The sequence below is a fragment of the Monodon monoceros genome, unplaced genomic scaffold, assembly GCF_005190385.1.
Source record: "Monodon monoceros isolate NGI ecotype Baffin Bay Population unplaced genomic scaffold, NGI_Narwhal_1 Super_Scaffold_3, whole genome shotgun sequence".
Taxonomy (NCBI): Eukaryota; Metazoa; Chordata; class Mammalia; order Artiodactyla; family Monodontidae; genus Monodon; species Monodon monoceros.
Genome location: NW_021703780.1, coordinates 20,389,286 through 20,407,947, shown reverse-complemented (window position 1 = coordinate 20,407,947; position 18,662 = coordinate 20,389,286). Strand labels below are relative to the sequence as shown.

The following is an 18,662-nucleotide window of genomic DNA, read 5'->3' as shown; positions in this document are numbered from 1 at the left end:
TCTTTTAAAAATTTGTGAATTATGCCAAACATATAAAATAATGTATTTTTATAAATAAGATGATGCACACTGTGTGGCTGCCACCTAGCTTAAGAAGTAGAGCATTGCTGGTATCTAGAAGCTCCAAGTCTTTCCCGCTCTATCACATCACCTTTTCTCCCACCAGATGTAATCACTACCCTAGATTTTCTTAATCATTTAGTTGCTTTTCTCTATAGTTTTACTACATGTAGCTATATCCATATGCAAAATATTATATGGGTTTTCATTTTAGATAAATAGAATTACACAGCATGTATTTTGCTTAAATTTAATGTAATTAAACTTAAAAATGTTTTTGCTTAAAATTATTTCTCTGACATTTAATCGTATCGATATGTTCGGCTGTAGTTCCTTGATTTTCACCACTATATGGTCCTCCATTGAGTGGATATACCAAAATGACTTCATTCTAATATTGATGGATGTGTAAGTAGTGTAAAGTGTTTTTGCTTTACACATAGTGTTGCCATGTACTTTTTTGCACATGTATTTTTGCACCAGAGGGGAATGTCTTTCAAGCAAGTGGCACCAGAAGTGGAATTGCTGGGCTGTAGGGTTTATGCATGTTTAACTTAAGTAAATAATCCCAGACTGTCATTCAAAATGGTCTTCCCAATTTGTACTCCCATCAGCTTTGTTCTGCTTCTTGTGTGTTCTCCAATACTTGGTATTGTCCAGCTTTAAAACTGTTCTAACCTATTTGGTGTGTAATGGTATCTCCTTAAAGTTTTAATTTGCATTTCCCAGACTACTAATGAAGTTGAATATTCTTTTGTATTTTATCAATTGTTTGTATTTCATTTTAAGTGAAAACCTTTTGTTTGGTTTTTAGCCTATTTTTCTGTTGGGTTGTCCTTTTTATTTCTGAGTATTCTCTGTATATTCTGGTTTCTAATCTTTGTCCATTTATCATTTATTTGTTATAAATATCTTTTTATAGTTTGTGGCATGTCTTTTTACTTACGGTGTATCTTGATAAACAGAATTTGTTAATTTTAATGTAGTTGAATATATCAATCCTTTCTTTTGTAATTTGTACTTTTGATGTCTTATTTAAGAAATCCTTCCCTACCTTGAGGGAATGAGGTTATTCTCCTACGTAGCCTTCTAAATCATTTATAGTTTCATTTCTTAACTTTTAATTTACCTGGAGTTAATTTTTTGTATATTCTGTGACAGAAATTTTACTTTTTTCCTGTAGAGATAACCGATTGTCTCAGAACCATTTATCAATAGTCTGCCCTTCCTCACTGATCCGTAATGCCCTCTATGACATAAATTAAAATTCCGTACATATGTGGGTCAGTTTCTGGGCTTTCTATCATGTTCTGTTGGTCTAATTGACTTTCCCTGAGCAATACTGATTTTTAAAATTACAACAGCTTTAATACATTTTGACATCTATTAGGGCTGATTTCCCAACCTGTCCTTTTTCTTCAAATGTACCTTGTCCCTTCTCTTGCCTTGGCTCTTCGTAGGATCAAGTTGCCATATTCCAAGAAAAATCTTGTTGGAATTTTGTTTAGAATTCTATTGACTCTAGAGATGAATTGGAAGAGAATTAACAATTTTGCAATATTGAGTCTTCTTATCCAAAAATATGCTATGTTTTATTTAAGTTGTCTTTAATGACTCTAAAATTTTATAAGTTTTTCCATCGAGGTCTTACACATTTTATTAGACTCAGCACCATAAATGGTAACTTTTGGAAACAATTGTATTTTCTAATTGATTGCTGGTGTATAGAAATGTAAGTGACTTTCTAATTTTGATTTTGTATCTAGCAACATTTCTTAGCTATCTTATTCTAATTATCAGGAGATTCTTTTGAATTGACTCACAATTCATAATCTACAAATTGTAACAATTTTTTGAAATTCATTTATTTATTTTTGGCTGTGTTGGGTCTTCGTGGCTTTTGCTTTTCCTTTTCAGTCTTTATACCCATAATTTCTTTCTTGCTGTATCATATTGGCTAGTATTTCCAGTACAATAGAAGTGGTGATATTGAGCATACTTTTCTTGTTCTTTATTGTAAAGAAAATGCTTTCAATGTTTCATCAAGTTTGCTGTAGATTTTTGGGAGTATCCTTTATCAAATTAATGAAGTTTCCTTCTATTTCAAGTTTGTTAGTAGTTTTTATTATAAATTAATTTCATGTGTAATGAACTCTTATTCTTCATCTGTTGAGATAGTTATTTGTTAATCTGTTAATATAGTGAATTATACTAATCTATTTGCAAGTATTAAATCAACTTTACCTCCTGGCACAAAGCCAATTTTGCAAAGCTATATCATCTTTTTTTATATTTGCTTCACCTCTTCTTGATGTTTAGGGTTTTTGCATCTATTTTTATGAGTTAGTTTGTACTGTAATTTTCCTTTCTTCTATCTGTGCTTGGTTTTGGTATTAAAGTCATCCTGGCTTCATGAAATCAGGTGGGGAGTATGCCTTCCTTTGCTATTTTCTGGAAGTCTGTGTAAGATTATAACTTTGATTTCTTGAATGTTTGGTAGAACTTGTCTGTAAAGCTATCTAGGCCTGATGTTTTAAAAAGTAGGGACTCTTAAAAAACTTTTTAAATGGTTTTAGGACTGTACAGTTTTTCAGTTTCTTCTTAAAGAGTTTTATATTTTTCTAGGACTTTTCCATTTTGTGTAAGTGTTTGAACATTTTGGCATAAGGTAGTTCATAATGTCTTATGCTTTTTTCTTGTTTTATTTGTACCTATATTCCTTTGTTATCCATAATGTTTTTTATCCTGCCTTCTCTTATATTTTTAAACAATTAATCATGTCTAATATTTTTAGTTTTATTATTAAAAAAATAAACTTTTGGCTTTGTTGATCCTCTTTACTATATGTTCTTTTTCTCTTTCATTATTTTTTCTCATATTTATTTTCTTCCTTCTACTTTTCTTCGGTTCCTGTGAAATTTGAGTCTTGATTTTAAGGTCTAGCATATGATCAATTTTTATCAATTTTCCATCTGTACTTGAAAAGAATGTTAATTCTCCAATTTTTGATTTAATGTTATATATATACTTATTAGCTCAAGCTTATTAAATGTACTGCTCAAATCAGAAGACTTGTAAACTATAATTAAGATAGTCTTACTATTTTTATCTGGTTGGTCTAACAATTACTGAGAAATTTGTTTAAAGATCTCCCCCTGTGATGGTTGAATTTTTCAGTTTCTCCTTGTAGTTAGTTTGCCATACACGTGTTTGAAGATATGTTGTTAAGTATATTCGAGTTTTAAAGTCTTATATTTTTCTAGTGAATTGAACTTTTTATCTGGTGACTCTTTATATCTCACAATGCTTATTGCCTTCAAGTCCGCTTTACCAGATATTACTGTAATTACTTTTTGTTGTTTGTTTTTTCTTCATATGTTTACTAAGCAGTCAGGTGACGTAACTCTATCCCTCAGTCCCAGCCTCAGCCCCTGAGCATGGAGAGCTGAGATTGGGAGGAGTGCTTACAGAACAAAGAGGAAGCAGAGCTGGGGGCTTGGCAAGTTGCCCATTCCCATCCCTGGTCCATCTACCTTAGAGCTAAGGGAGGCCCAGAACCAACAGGTCACTCCCAGATCAGATGAGGCCAGCTGGCCTTTGGATGTCCCAGGAAGAGGTGGTGGTAGCAGTGACATGAGGTTTCCCTCTAACTCTCCACACAAAGTCATCTGCACTGGATTAGACGTCCATTTCAAATTGTGCGTCATCGGGGATCTTGTCTTCTTTGGGTTATATTCACTGGTGCTTGAATTACTTGAGGCTTGCATTAGAGTTGCATTTCTCCAGAGAAGGTTTGTCTTGCTTTCTGCATGCTACCTCAAGGCACCACCTGGGACCACATTAAGTTACTTTCAACCCTTGAAGTTCTTCTGACCACACAGCTGGCATGAATGAAAGACAAAACATTTGTGGGGCTGGGTAGTTGTTATCGGTTCTCAGGGGAGATATTTTCCCCTCTCTCTATCCTTTGCCAAGATGAAGACAGGCAGGTTTCTTTGCTGTCCTTGTTGGTATGTTGAGTTTATTTCTAGCTAATATTCGTGCAGAAGGTATAGCCTTTAATGAGGAGTTTCCTCTGAGATGGCCCACTTTTGGTATTTGGTGGTTCCTATACTTTATCTCCTGTCTCCTGCATACCACACAGCCATCAAACAAACAAAACAAAACAAAAAACTCCTAGGTTCCCAGGTTTAGCAGATGTCTCCAGGGCAAAAGCTGGCTTCCCACATGCTTACCTCCCAAAGTTTCCAGTTTCAATTTGTTTTTGGCTTTTGGAAAAATTTCACTTTCTTTTTAGCTTGGTGATTCGTCTAAGCAAATATTTTTGTTATTTTGTCTAGTGTTTTAAGCTATGTTTATGGGGAGGACCATTCTGGTGCGCTTGTGAAGTAAAAAATGGAAATCTCAATAGATTCCTTCTTATAAATACACTAAAATCAGGTTTTATTGGTTGTGATTTCTGTCTGGTATATTCTAAGGTTTTTTTTAAATAAAGATAAAAGATAACAGTATAAATCTAATTTTTAAAATGCTGCTCTTCTTCCAACTGAAATAACTAATATCTGTGAACCAAAAGATTGACTTAGAATTCTCTTTTACTACCTTTCACTATGTACTCTGAAAGTAGGATGTTGGGGTAAGGAGCCATTTTTGGTATTTTTAAAACAATGATTCCTGAGAGTAATTCAACTCAAGAGAATAAAAATACTTTATATTGCTCCTTGAACTCTGAATTCACAAAACTAAACATTCTTTTTATATTTTATAGTTACTTATCTTTGTATAAATATTTGATTAGGGTACCCGTTTGCTCTGCAGCATTGAGCAAATTATTGAACTTTTCTGTGCCTTAGTTTCCTGTATGTGAAGTAGGACTATGATAGCACTAACCACTTGGGGTTGTTGGTAGGATTAAATAAATAATGAATGTAAAGCCCTTTGCATGCTGTCTGGCACATAATAATCCTGGAATAACTGGTAGCTGCTACTGCTGCTGTTATTATCTTCAACTTCAGAATCAAAACAACTCTTATTCTAATGCTTTTCTCAGGTATGTGCCTGTTGAAGATCTCCTGGAAATTTATAAGAAACTCTACGGCCGAGCAGTCATCACCAAAAATGCCATTGTTGACTGTTCATACCTTCAGTTCTTGGAAATGTAAGTGTAACTAGAGAAATATTTGCAGTCGATTTTATTGTGACTTCCTTAACTTTCCAATGTTTTAGTTTTCTGAGAATGGATATTGGATTTATGGATTTTGCTTGTTCAAAGGCAGTTGCTTGATAGTGGATACATGTTGCTGGAGTCTTATCTTCATTAATTTGCCTCATTTCTTTGCGGAAACCACAGCTCACAGTCAAAATTATTGCTTATGTTGCAGGTATGGTGAGACGTTAGCTGCTTCCAAGGTAAAGGCATTTATTCTTCAAAATCTTAAAGTGTTATAAAGATACCATGAGAAGCACTTGATTCATTTATCTATTGACTTATTTTTCTTTCTCTGTGCCATAGCTTTATCCCACTTATTCTAGAAAGTCCCCATTTTTGGTGGAACAATTTCAAGAATACTTCCTAGGAGGACTGGATGATATGGCATTTTGGTCCACTAATATTTACCGTCTAACAAGTTTCATGTTAAAGAATGGGACCAGGTGAATTCTTACTCTATTTCTCCTTCCAATCACTCCCTGCTTTGCTACCCTGTCCCCAACATAACTCTCAGGTTTTTCAATTGATCAAATGAAGAACAAGAAAGTCTCATGAAGTGCTATCCTCTCCTAATCAAGAAGGAAAAGAATGGGACTTCCCTGGTGATCCAGTGGTTAAGACTCTGTGCTTCCACTGCAGGGAGCATGGGTTCAATCCCTGGTTGGGGAAGTTCTGCATGCCACGTGGCGTAGCCAAAAAAAAAAAAAAGGAAAAGAATGGAAACTGTTTTCTCAAAACTCCAACTAGCTCCCATCTGTTTAAGTTTGCTGATGTCTCTCCTGTCTTAGGGATGAAGAGGTAGATATTGCAAGGTTTGTGGTCTGGGAGAAATGGCTCAGGTGGGAAGGAATCTGCTTCCACAGCTGGACGGCATCTGTTTCTTTTGGGAGACCCCATGCTGTGGGCTGGGGTGTCCGCCTCCCCAAGCTCCAGCAGTGGATGTGGCCATCCTCCTCTCCACCCGATCGAGCTCTCAGGGCTCTAGGGTTTAAAAGGTTACTTCACCTAACCCCCGCACTCCAAAATGAAATTGGAAATAAATGCATTCATAAAGCTCAGCCTTCTGTTGGAATTTGACATCTAGCCCAGATGGGACAGTTGCTCAACCTCCAGCTCCTTTTCTGTTCCTCCCCAGCCCACCTAGGAGGAGCGTCCATCGGAGACTCAGATGGTGTGTAGAAGAGGGTAGACTGGTCTTGTCCCCAGATCCAGCTGTAGTAGACATTTCAGCTCTCACAGAATCTGTTCATGGCCTGAGGGAGCCAAGGTTCTCTCAGAACCCATGTCCGACCATACCGTTGAGGATGCAGCCCTCCCTCCCACGCTGTTGAACTGAGCAGGGTAGGGATGGGTCTGGATAGGGACCCCTGGAGGCAGCACCTGCTGCAGGGAAATGGCAGGGTGGGAAGCTGAAGCAGCAGCGGGCAGGGAGAAAGAGGGTTCTGTGGCAGGAGCTGCACTGGGGTGGCTATTCTGGGTGAGGATCACAGGAGGGTTGGGCTTTATAAGTTCAGGGGCCTGTATGAGCACAGCTCCAGAACAGTGTACACTGCATGATGATCCTTTGCCCTTAAAACATTTGCTAGTATTCAAAGAATGTTAACCATAATTATATATTATGTTTTATATTATATACACAACATATATATATGTGTGTGTGTATATGTATATACAACACAATTATATATATTGTGTTGATTTGAAACAAAATTCCCTTTGATAAATTCAACCTTAGCCTTGCTTTTAAGACTCGGCAAGTAACAGTGTGGCAGATGGAAACCATCCAATATAAATAGCACTTTTAATAGTGAAAATTAACCTTCATTGAAATCCCCAAGCTCTTTTATGGCTGTGGGTGTTTCAGTCCATGTGTGTTGTAGAGAGGATGAACTTTGGAATTTAAGAGACGTGTCACTCTCTATTGACCTATCCCAAGCAAATTGTTAAATCTCCCCAAGTCTTAGTTTCCTCGTGCATGAAGTGTAGGCAGTAATAATTCTATCTTTCTCATAGGGCCTTGTGAGGAGTAAATGAGATCACTCATGTAAAGGGTTTAGCCTACAGTAAGCACTTGATAAATGTGGGCTACTAGTAGTAGTGTTAGAAAAAAGTTAAGTTTATATTGGAGGGATTCATAACACATGGCCATGTTAGAGTGAATGACCTACATTTATTTGTTTTATAAAGTCCAAGTGTATTGATCCTTAAATTGGAAAAACAATTTTGGTGTTTGTCTTTGGCTCAGTTGTCCAGCATAGCTAAGGAAAGTTCTGTAGCTGGACCTTATTCTTTAATTAGGAGGAGATAACTGAGAAAAAACAGATTTCTTGTCTCTTGATCTGTCTTAATTTATCAAGGCAGAAAATTCCATGAATTGATTGTATCTTTACAGACATTTGCAAAGAAAGATTCATCAGAATTTATGCAACTCTACGGGAAATTTGGCGAATGCTCCAAAGAAAGACAACGCAAACTCATGACAGAAAGAAAAGCATATGTATTTTCACATTATAACCACTTCTTAACTTACTGATACGTGATCTTCCAAAGCAAATTTGTGTTACTTGAAACTCATAGTATATTTTCCTAAAGAAACAGTGAAATAACGGTAGTTACGTTCCCAGCCAGAACTCTACTTAACTCAAAAAGTATTTGTAATTGTAGTGCTAACCTTGTAAGGCTGCCGTCTAAATCCCGGTGGTGCAGAAAAGAGAATTTGAGGAAAACCTTTTCCTCAGCTTAAAGCTGGCCCTAAGAAAGATTTTGATGGGAAAAGTTTGCCTTCAGCTCTTTTCTGAATTCCTTTTCCAGCAACCAGTCCTTTTGCCCCAGGCTCATACTTCCTTCATAAGTGCCCTGAAACTCCCTCAGTGACCTCCAAAGCTTCCTCTCCTTCAGAAGAGTCTTCATTCTGGAAGAGACTCTTACAGTGTAATACCCACTCCTTTAGTGCTTCTGTTCAGTGTTAGGGAGAAAGTTCACCTCTTACATTCTATCAGCAACCTTTTCACTTGTAGAAAGGGATACTTAGTTACCTATTTAATTATTAGTTTATAAGTTTTTGTTTTTAAAGGAATGAGAATGAGAAATTAAAACATTGAGCATAGATGGGCAAAAGGTGGCACAGTTGGGAATCAGTTTCTTTCAGTCTCTAACTCTGAGATGGTTCATGTCAGCAGGGAGAACTCAGCAGGTGGAATCGGGAGGGAAGGGGAAGGCTGTGAGTCTAGGGTGACCAGCCGTGTGGCGCTGCCTATGTTACCGTAATAGCACCTGCTTATCCACCCTCATTAAGTAGGGCTCAGGCCCTTTACCAGTCCTGCCTGGCTAAGTTATAAAACCTCTGCATGAAGACTTTTGGAAGTGGTTTGAAATGTTACACTGATTCTCAGAAAAACTCATGCTTGAAAAGAAGGTAGAAAACTGCCTAACTCATTTGACTATTTCCCCAGTAACTGCAACCTACCTGAGAACCCTCTGTTTATCGCATGTGGCAGCCAGCAAAACAATACCCATGGGTAAGTGGATTCCAAAATGGCTCATAGAAAAGGAACATCTCACTCTCTCAGAGGGGTGCTCAGTAGACTCTGAAAGCATGGGCTTTGTAGACAGAGGTTCAAATCCCAGGGCTGCCATTTACAGCTGTGTGATTTTTAAACAAGTTGCCTAATTATTTTTTGAGCTGCAGCTTTCTCCTTTGGCAAACTGGAATAAATACATATCCATACTCCCAGAATTATGGTATGGATTATGTGCGAGAATGGATGTAAAGCAATTAGCACATTAGTAAGTTGCTCATTAACTGGTAAATGATAGTTAATAGTTATTATTATTATTACCATCATTATTGTTATTATTCATAAAGTTTGGCCAAATTCCACCCTGAAAAAGTAATTATCAACAAGACAGGGTGGGGAGAAGTCCTCTCAGTTAGTTTCTGAGGAAGAGGGCCAGAGGATCTGCTTTGTATTCTAAGGGGTGGTGTTCCCTGCTGGACTCAGGTACCAACCACCAACCATTCATTCATGCATTTAATAACTATATTAATCCTAATAAATATTATTACTAATAATACAATAAAACAGTACAAATTATAAAATAATATTTCCTCATCATTATGTGCCAGGAACTAGTTCAGGCATTTAGAGACCTCATTGTGAACAAGACAGGAACAGTCTCTGCTCTCAGAGGATGGCGGGTGGGTGGGCGCTGTAAATACCCTTGAGTATTAGGAAGGACAAGTGTTGGGTGCTCAGGATGTACCACAGAGTGTCCTAACTCAGTCACAGGAGACTTCCTGTGAAGAACTGTTGCTTCAACCAAGATATTTAGGGTGAGCAAGTGTCCGATACTCAAAAAGAGGGCATTGCAATAAAAGATGCTAAGGTGAGAGAGAGTTCGGAGCTTCCAAAGAATTGAAAATGTGCAAAAAGTGTTCAGGTAAGCCCTCACTTTTTAATTTATGTGAATTAGGTAAGTTTTGTTTTGTTTTAATTAAATTGAACACCTTTAGGTTGGGTTTGCAAGCTCTAGATTGTCGGGATCCCTACACTGGCTGGTATCTTAGGCAGACCCCCTTTGTTCATTTGTTGCCCAGCTTCCACTGTAAGCGTCTCTGAAACCTGTCTGGCTTCTTTAGGCATCTGATTGGTAGACTGGTTAAAACATATGAATTTGAAAATGTACTTTTATTGTATAATTAATTCTTGCATGTCTTTAAGGATAAATCAGTCCACCTGCATACTGGTTTCCCGAACAGCTATGACCTTTTCTTGGCCATCTGTATGAAATGTTGACTTTTGATTTTTTTTTTTTTTTTTAAATCTGGAAGGAATTCAAACTTGTACGCCTATAGAACTTACTTTTGTAAGGACAGGCTTTTTCAACCTTGGAAATGTATTTATTAAAAGATGTGGAATCTCCTATAAAAGGTTTTCTAAAATTTTTTTTGTGTTGCTGTTCCTTCAACTTGCAGATGTTAAAATTTTATGGCCTTTTAACCTGTGATTAACTTGACTATAGTTTTCAACTCAGTTATTCAGGGGGAGTTGCTATTTCCTCAGTCTTAACCAGTTTATTCTTCTCTCTTTCCAGCAGCTCAAAAGTACAGAAAAATGATTTTCATAGAAACGTGACTGCAGCCCTAACTAAAGATATTGGAAAAAATATAAACTATACCAAACGAGGAGTGTTCTTTAGTGTGGATTCCTGGACCGTGGTAAGAATTTTTGGCTTTTAATGGAGAGACAGGCACCTGCCGCTTCCTGTGATACCGCGTTTTGTAGAGTCGCTGGTTGTTTAATCGTTCATTGAAAGTCACTTGGGCATGAGCCAGGCTCGCAAGTATCCTTGGCCTCCAAGTCTGGCTTGTTCCAGAAACATCCTATGATGAGAGTCTGGACCTCAGTGGCCTTTGGCAAGCCAGGTGGAGCCCAAGGTGGCCGTGGGGCCAGTTCTGCTCTGTCCTTAGGCAAAGTGTGTCAGCAATATTGTAGGCTCACTGTGCAAGACCTGACACCAAGGGGACACCACTGTATATGAAGTTCCTCCATGAGATCATCTTAAGTGTCATTCCACCAGGGAGATAGAAGATGAAGGGGAAATAGCCTCTGACATTTAGAAAATTTCAGTCTAATAGGAGTGATAAATACAAAAATAACCATTTGTGAGTAGGATGCAACAAATCCTATGGTTGGGGGTGGGGGTGGGTACATAGACTCTCATGAAGATAAAAAATTATATCCCTACTATCAGAGAAGGCTTCATGGAGGAGGTGGCATTTGAGTTAGGCCTTGAATACTAGATGGTTTTTCATCAGTGAGCATGTATTTCTGGTAGTGGGTTGGGAAAGTTTCACGATGTTTGGAAATCTGAGTAGTCTTGTTTGCCTGGAACACAAGATAAGGGATACAAGGTACTTGCGAGAGTTGGGAAGGGAGAAGGGTTTAGACGACATTGTGAGCCGGTCGAGGGCCCGGGCAGGGCCTGCTTCACAGGTCTGCAGCCTGCATAGTCACACAGAAGGCCGCCTCACTTGGTTTAATGCTCTGCTGTCATTGCTTTAAAATTCTTAATAACTTGGGAACAAAGAAATTTGCATTTTCATTTTGCAATGAGTTCTACAAATTATGTACCCACACCTAGACCTGGGAAGCTCTGTCAAAACAACTCTCATTTGGTCTTGCAATTATGTAGATCAGTCTCCTTTGCAAAGGGAAAACTGTGTAAGAGAAGGACTTTATATTCCCAAGGCCTGAGTGGTACCTGGCATGGTGCTTCCTGGACGAATGAGGATGCCAGAGCTGGGCAGTAGATGAGCAATCTGTGGATGGCCTGCCAGTCAGACTGGAGAAACGGAAGGCACGGTCCCTTCCTGCAGGGCCCTTAACCTGCACTTCTCTGGAGCCTGAGCTGTCCAGGGCTGTCCCATGGCTCTGAGCTGATTCTGCTCTGGGGCAGGCCCGGGAATTCTTGTTTGGTCTTATGTTACCCCTGGGTGGATTTTGAGTTGTGTTCCCTGAACTTGCATGGATCTGGTGCCTGGCCAGGTTGTTCAGGGCCACTGCAGTTTGTATTTGTGTCTCTGCAGTAACCATGCTAAGAACAATTCAGCATCCCAAGCTGAGGGGCTTGTTGTCCCCTCATTTCTCTTGCATACAGCTTCCAGCACTCCACACGTGACCACTCGTGCCTGCCCGGTTTCTTGGGACTCAGAGCAAATCCAGCAGCCTCTCAATTTGAGGGTGGTTGGGAGAGTTTCTAGCATTCCTGGTAGTATTTCAGTTCATTTTTTTGGGGGGGGATAAAAAAGAAGGATATATATATATATATATATATATATACACACACACACACATACAAATATAATTACAGTTCTAGATTTGAATGGACTTATCTTTAAAAAAAGTTTAGTTGGTAACAATTATTTTGTTCAGTTACATTCTGCAAATTAATAGACCATCCTGACTTGGTTTAGGTTAATCCCAGCTGACTCTTTCTTTCCGTGATGGCCCTGACCTCTAGGGCTATAACTCCCATCTGTGAGCACACACTGGGGGTGTGATTTCACTCTCCTAATTGCCAGTCTTAAGTCGTCTTACTTGTTGATAGGAATCGATAAGTTTTTTTTCAGCACTTGTAAAAACTTGTTTCCTAAAGTCTAATGCTTTTGGCAGGAAACGGTAGCTTTGTTGATTATGCTGTGTCTTCTTCTGTCTGTAATCATTTTATTTCAGGATTCCTTATCTTTCATGTACCAGTCTTTGGAGAGGAGCATACAGGAAATGTTTACTGGCAGCTCTCTGCCACTGAAGCATGTTTCTAGCCCCTCAGCATCTTACTACTTGTCATTTCCCTACACAAGGCTTGGTTGGTACGTATGAGTTTATCTAATTCATTTTCATCAGTATTAATTTCAAGCAGTCATTCACAAATGTTTTAAATGGTGCCTGTTAGCACTTTATTTTCCAATCAATACATCATCAACAAAAACAGTAATTTTGTGGTTAAGTTCTGGTAAAGATAAAATTATCTCCTTAAAATTGGTCAAAAATATGTTTAAATACAAACAACTTTTACTTTATTAAATAACCACAACAATAAACTATTACTTTATAGAATATTTGTAAAGCTTCAATGTTTTCGGAGATAGATTATTACAGATATCTTGGCATCTAATGACATTAGAAAGATAAAAGCAGATAGCTATTATGGTGACTGGACTATTATAACTTCATAAGGCAAAAGCCTAGCACACCACAATAATTTTATAAAGAGAATGTTAGGGATTCCTCTGATTTTAAAGATCAACTGTTACCAAACTGAAATCGGGTCCCCTCGCCCGATGCACAGCAAAGCCAATCTACTGATACCGAGCTGCGGTGAAGGAAAGTACAGCATTTATTGCAGGGCCCCAAGCAAGGGAGTTGGAGACAAGCCTCAGGTCCACTCCAATTTGGTCTTCGAGTTAGGGGTGTTTTTAAAGGGGGAGACCAGTGAAGCTGGGATCAGTCATCATCTTGTGACATTTCTTAATCATACTTTCAGGGGTCAGGATGTTTCGGTTTATGATTCTCTGGCCAGGTGGTCCATGGCTCCGGGGATTTGGTAGCTCGCTTGGCCTGGAGAAACAACCTGAGTTTGTTTATATAATTAACAACCTTAATTATATCTACAACAGCCATTTTAGTACATTAACGATGTTATCGACAGCAGCTGTTTTAGTCATCTGACTCTGGTTGATTAGTGTTCAGTTAGCCAAGGATTGAGGTCGGAGGGGACAAGAAAGGGAATAAAGTTTTGGATAGAAAGATTAATCATAAACTCAGTAAGGGAACTTGGTTTTAGGGGGACTCAGTTTCACAACCAAACTGAGCCCAAGGATATAAAAGTGACTATTTTTTGGAGGTTTTTGTGAAACCTTTTTTTTTAAACCACACTTTTTAAATCCAAATAACATTGCATTTCCCTTGGAACAATATACTGACAGCCCTTCCTCTTCAGGCCGCTAATGCATTCAGCTCCAGCACAAGGAATGGGGGGTGAATGCTGTCTTTACTGGCCATTCATTTGTGAATAATGAATAGCTCTTCTTGGCTGCCTTCCTGAAAATCCAAATGAGGGCCTCCTGCTGGGCTGTCTGCCACATGGGGCGGGGGAGTGGGGGGGCAGCACAGAGGTCCTTCCTGGGGGCCATTACTGGCCAGAGTCCGGCCTCGGGAGTGCAGAGACCGGCAGTGTCTCCACGGTGTGCATCTGACCCAGTTCACCAGGCGTCACACCCGTTAGAAACTGCTCTTCTCTTTTTCCTCTGTTCTGCTATTTATTCTTAGGCGGTCATCAGAACCAGAATAAATAAATGACTTTTGGTCATTCCAGCCCCGCCAGAGACGTTTGAACCATTGACTCAGTTTGGCCAACTCTGTAACTGGTAGGCCATGGGCTCTCATTTAGAAACATCCACTAAACCTGTTAGGCATTGAATTTTTTCCAATATAAGCCACCCTATGTAGCTATGGTAGAAATAAAATGGTCTACTTACCACACTTGTCTTTGATCAGGTAACAAGTTGAAATGAGTTGAGCCGATTGTAAAGTAACCTGTGCGATTGGCTGATGGGGAATTTCCTCTCTGTTCTCAGGTGAAGCCTGGGATTGTGCTTTGGCTGCTCTGGGTTTTGCATGTAGGACAAGGTGCTTTTGTGAGGATGCTTTTTATGTGTTCAGGTTATGTGGTCCAGAAATGCCCAGAGGCCTTGATTTGTCCAGTTTTGTTGTTATTTTTTCTGCCGGAGAACAAGGCTGAATCACACACACAATATAACCTCCGAGGTGAATATTCACAACAGTCATACAGGATGGAAAAATCCATGAGAGGAAGTAAAATTCTAGAATCCAGAAAGGAAAGGAGCAGAAGACAGTTTTACTCATAGCTCTCAGTAGACACTGCAGTGGGCTCCCTCTTCTTCCCTACAGGGCAATGACCTCGGCTGACCTCAACCAGGATGGGCACGGTGACCTGGTGATGGGCGCCCCGGGCTACAGCTGCCCCGGCCACATCCACGTGGGGCGCGTGTACCTCATCTATGGCAGCGACCTGGGCTTGCCCCTCGTCGACCTGGACCTAGACAAGGAGGCCCATGGGATCCTGGAGGGTTTCCAGGTGAGGCCCCCATCTCATATTTTCCCTTTTAGTGTCAATAAGCCACTGCCCGCATTTCCCGGCAAACTCTTCCAGGATGAATGACCAATAGCAAGAATAATGACAGTAACAAACAGCTGGTGGCCAGCATTTGTGTAGTACTTTTCATGTTTAAAAGCATGTTCACATCATTTATCTCATTCTATCATTAACTTTGAGTGTTTAGTCCAATACCTTCCAGAAACACCCATATTATTTAGTGGCTTTGAGTAGCCAATCAGAATGTGATATCTTGATAATATAAAACCTCGTTTGGTGTGTTTCTTTTAATATAAATAGTTTGTCTTGTAAGAATTTTAGATTCACAGAAAAGTTGTAAAGACAGTACAGAGAGTTCCCATGTACCCTTGACCCAGTTTCCCCTGTGTTAACATCTTACGTAATTACGGCATACTTGTCAAAGTTAAGAGACCAACACTGGTAAATTGCTATTTTTTAAAAAAAATTATTTTTGGCTGCATTGGGTCTTCGTTGCTGCGCACGGGCTTTCTCGAGTTGCGGCGAGCAGGGGCTACTCTTCGTTGTGGTGCGCAGGCTTCTCACTGCAGTGGCTTCTCTTGTTGCAGAGCAAGGGCTCTAGGCACACGGGCTTCAGTAGTTGTGGTATGCAGGCTCATTAGTTGTGGCGCACGGGCTTAGTTGCTCTGCGGCATGTGGGATCTTCCCGGACCAGGGCTCGCACCCATGTCCTCTGCACTGGCAGGCGGATTCTTAACCACTGCGCCACCAGGGAAGCCCAACACTGGTAAACTGCTATTAACTAAACCCCAGACTGTTCAGGTTTCATTCCGTTGAGTCGTTGTTCACCACCAGAGGAGTTCCGCAGTGACTGTACAGATGTTCCGCACAGAGGCAGCATGAATTCCTCGTGGGAGCACTAGAGACCGGGAGGGTTTTCCTCCCTGACGTGTTTGGTATTAGTCCTTACGTGAGCAATAAATAAAGAGGGGCCGACAGAGCCCTGCTACCAGCCACAGATGAGTATGGGGGCTTTGGTGACACTGCAAGCTCCAAATATCAAGCACCAGGGGAATTTGGGGTCAGATGGTTTCTTGCCCCAGACATACCGTTAAAACGTTCGCTGTGGAGGAGTTAATGCTGTGAAAAAATAAGATGGTGCACCTGAACATACTTTAAATAATGAAAAGCCCAATGGTTTATAAGCTAGGTTTTTAAAAAAATAAATTTATTTATTCTTGGCTGCGTGGGGTCTTTGTTGCTGCGAGCGGGCTTTCTCTAGTTGCGATGAGTGGAGGCTACTCTTCGTTGCGGTGCACGGGCTTCTCATTGCCGAGGCTTCTCTCGTTGCGGAGCACAGGCTGTAGGCACACAGGCTTCAGTAGTTGTGGCACATGGGCTCAGTAGTTGTGGTGCACGGGCTTAGTTGCTCTGCCGCATGTGGGATCTTCCCGGACCAGGGCTCGAACCTGTGTCCCCTGCATTGGCAGGCGGATTATTAACCACTGCACCACCAGGGAAGTCCATATAATCTAGTTTAAGCTCTGATGGAAGGAGCCTTTGAGTCCGAAAGGTGTTAAGTTGATGACCAGTGTAGGAGGTCACACAGTACCAGAGGGACAGCATTTTCTGGAACCTTCTGACACCACATGAGAAAGTTCCGAAATCAACTCATTCTTGTTACTTCTTTCTTCACCAAGCCATTCCCCTGTCAGACTGTGGTGTAAAGTGTAATCCTTTGGTCTCCTCTAGACAAGGAATAAGAAAGGCAACTGCTTCCTGTGTATGAGAAATTCTCTCAAAGACACTTGGGATGAGGAAGGAGGTAGCTCCATGCTCTCTTGTCCCAGTGGCCTTTGATAATTTGGAAGATGGCCAGATTAAGGCATGTGCTAGGGATGGGAATCCTGTACTCATCCCTGGTCTGCAGTTAACCTTTCTGGTCCTTGTCTATAAAGTGGAAGATTAGGATAGATAAGCATTTGCCTACTTTTAGAATGCTGTGCTTTTCTTGGAATGATGGTTACCCTGCAGGAGGGCTTGATGGTAAAGCTAGTGGTGATGAAACGAACCCATCTTCAGTTGGCAGGGACCCCTACTCATTGGTCCCCATACTGCCCCAATGCGCTTGTGTCCCGGGGCAGTCCTCTCTTGTTTATCAAGTTCCTGCCTTGTAGAAAGGGGCTGTGTTCTCAAATGCCATTGTGCCACAGGTATAGGGAGATTAGCCAACAAATAACAGATGTGGGTTCTGGGGCGTGCGTGTTATGTGGCAAGCATCACTTGTGCAAGACTTTTCTTCATTGTTAGATAAGTTGTGAAAGAATAGGAGAACCTCATGAGTTATATTTAGGTCTAGGCTACTCTAGACAGTAGGAGATGAAAGATCTAGAAAATCCACCTTGGAAGAAAACTGTCCCTGAATGGAGTGAATTTTCCATCTGTAAACCACAAAAGTAGGAGTAATAAAAGTATGTACGTTAATCCATGTGAAATGCTTAGTGTCTACGGCACTGTCATCGATAGAACTTTCCGTGATGATGGAGATCCTTTAAAGCTGTGCTGTTCAGTGTGGGAGCTACTAAGTGCTTTGGCTTTTGAGCATTTGAATGTGGCCAGTGCAACTGAAAAACTGTTTTGGTTTAATGTTAGGTAATTTAAATTTAAAAGTAATAGGCACATTTAGCTAGTGGCTACCGCACTGGAGAGCATGGCTCTAGAACCTCCTGAGTATTCGACAGATGTTAGCTACTGTTATGTGATTATTATCTTGGATACTTTCCAAGAGGAGCCTGGTCCTTAACGTGGGGCATGATACACACCAGACCATTTTCTGAAAACCTAGAACTTTTAAGAACCGACATTCTTCTCTCCGGCACCTCATCTTCCCCTCGGGGCAGACAGATGAGCCAAAAACATCCTTAGGGCAGAGCTACCCATCTGGCGGGTCATGGGTGTGTTACAGGCGGCTGCAGTTTTGCTCCTCAGTCCTGGGATGCTGGGTGGGGTTCCCCAGGGAGTCAGGTGTGCTCTTCCTGAGGTTGTGGCTCAGCCCAGGGGAAGTAACTGGTGCCTCTTCAGCCTTCAGGTCGGTTCGGCTCTGCCGTGGCCGTGCTGGACTTTAACAAGGACGGCGTGCCGGACCTGGCCGTGGGAGCCCCCTCAGTGGGCTCCGAGAAGCTCACGTACACAGTAAGGAGGCTGCTGGGGGTGATGGTGGTGGATAGGGCGGGAGGGGAGGAGACACTGAGCGGAGGCTCCGGAGGAAAGCAGGCAGCAGGGGTGCCGGGCAGAGCTTTTGTAGGGAGATGGTCCCAGCCCCCCACGCAGGTCCTTGATGGGACTCCGGTTACCTGGCAGCTCCTGTTCCTGCCTCCCTGGCCTTAGTTGGGCTTCACAGGTGGCTCTCCACCGGGTACTGTACTCTCCCTCCCCCCTCCCCCGGGATGCTGAATGATAGGGAAGGTAGAAATTCCAGCTAATCCATAGCTTCCTGTCATCACAGCAGGGAGGTGACTTCCTGGATCTTTCCTCTCATGCAAGGAACCCAGCGGGTTCCCTCTTTTCTTACCGAGAGCAGAGATCCTGGGTCCTGGCCCACAGGGCTTTCCTCCCACAAGTCCTCCACACCATAGCCGGGCACCGCGAGTGACAGTGGAGTCAAAGGCCCTTCGTTTCCCTCTCCCACCTCACCCTGTTTCTAGTCCCGTGAACAATTTGTCATCCAGACCCATCA

General features: G+C 41.1%; 1 protein-coding gene across 3 annotated transcripts in view; it reads left to right on the top strand.

Moving 5' to 3' along the window:
• The window catches only part of GPLD1 (glycosylphosphatidylinositol specific phospholipase D1), a 49,485-nt gene that overhangs the window by 16,973 nt on the left and 13,850 nt on the right, over positions 1-18,662 (top strand). For 2 of the 3 annotated variants that reach the window (XM_029242631.1, XM_029242629.1), the window contains exons 8-15: positions 5,111-5,218; positions 5,442-5,469; positions 5,573-5,712; positions 8,722-8,787; positions 10,364-10,487; positions 12,505-12,641; positions 14,743-14,929; positions 18,008-18,118. In XM_029242631.1, the coding sequence (XP_029098464.1) occupies positions 5,111-5,218; positions 5,442-5,469; positions 5,573-5,712; positions 8,722-8,787; positions 10,364-10,487; positions 12,505-12,641; positions 14,743-14,929; positions 18,008-18,118 (901 nt within the window). The remainder of the gene's footprint in view (positions 1-5,110; positions 5,219-5,441; positions 5,470-5,572; positions 5,713-8,721; positions 8,788-10,363; positions 10,488-12,504; positions 12,642-14,742; positions 14,930-18,007; positions 18,119-18,662) is intronic. The other variant, XM_029242630.1, reaches the window with a different exon arrangement.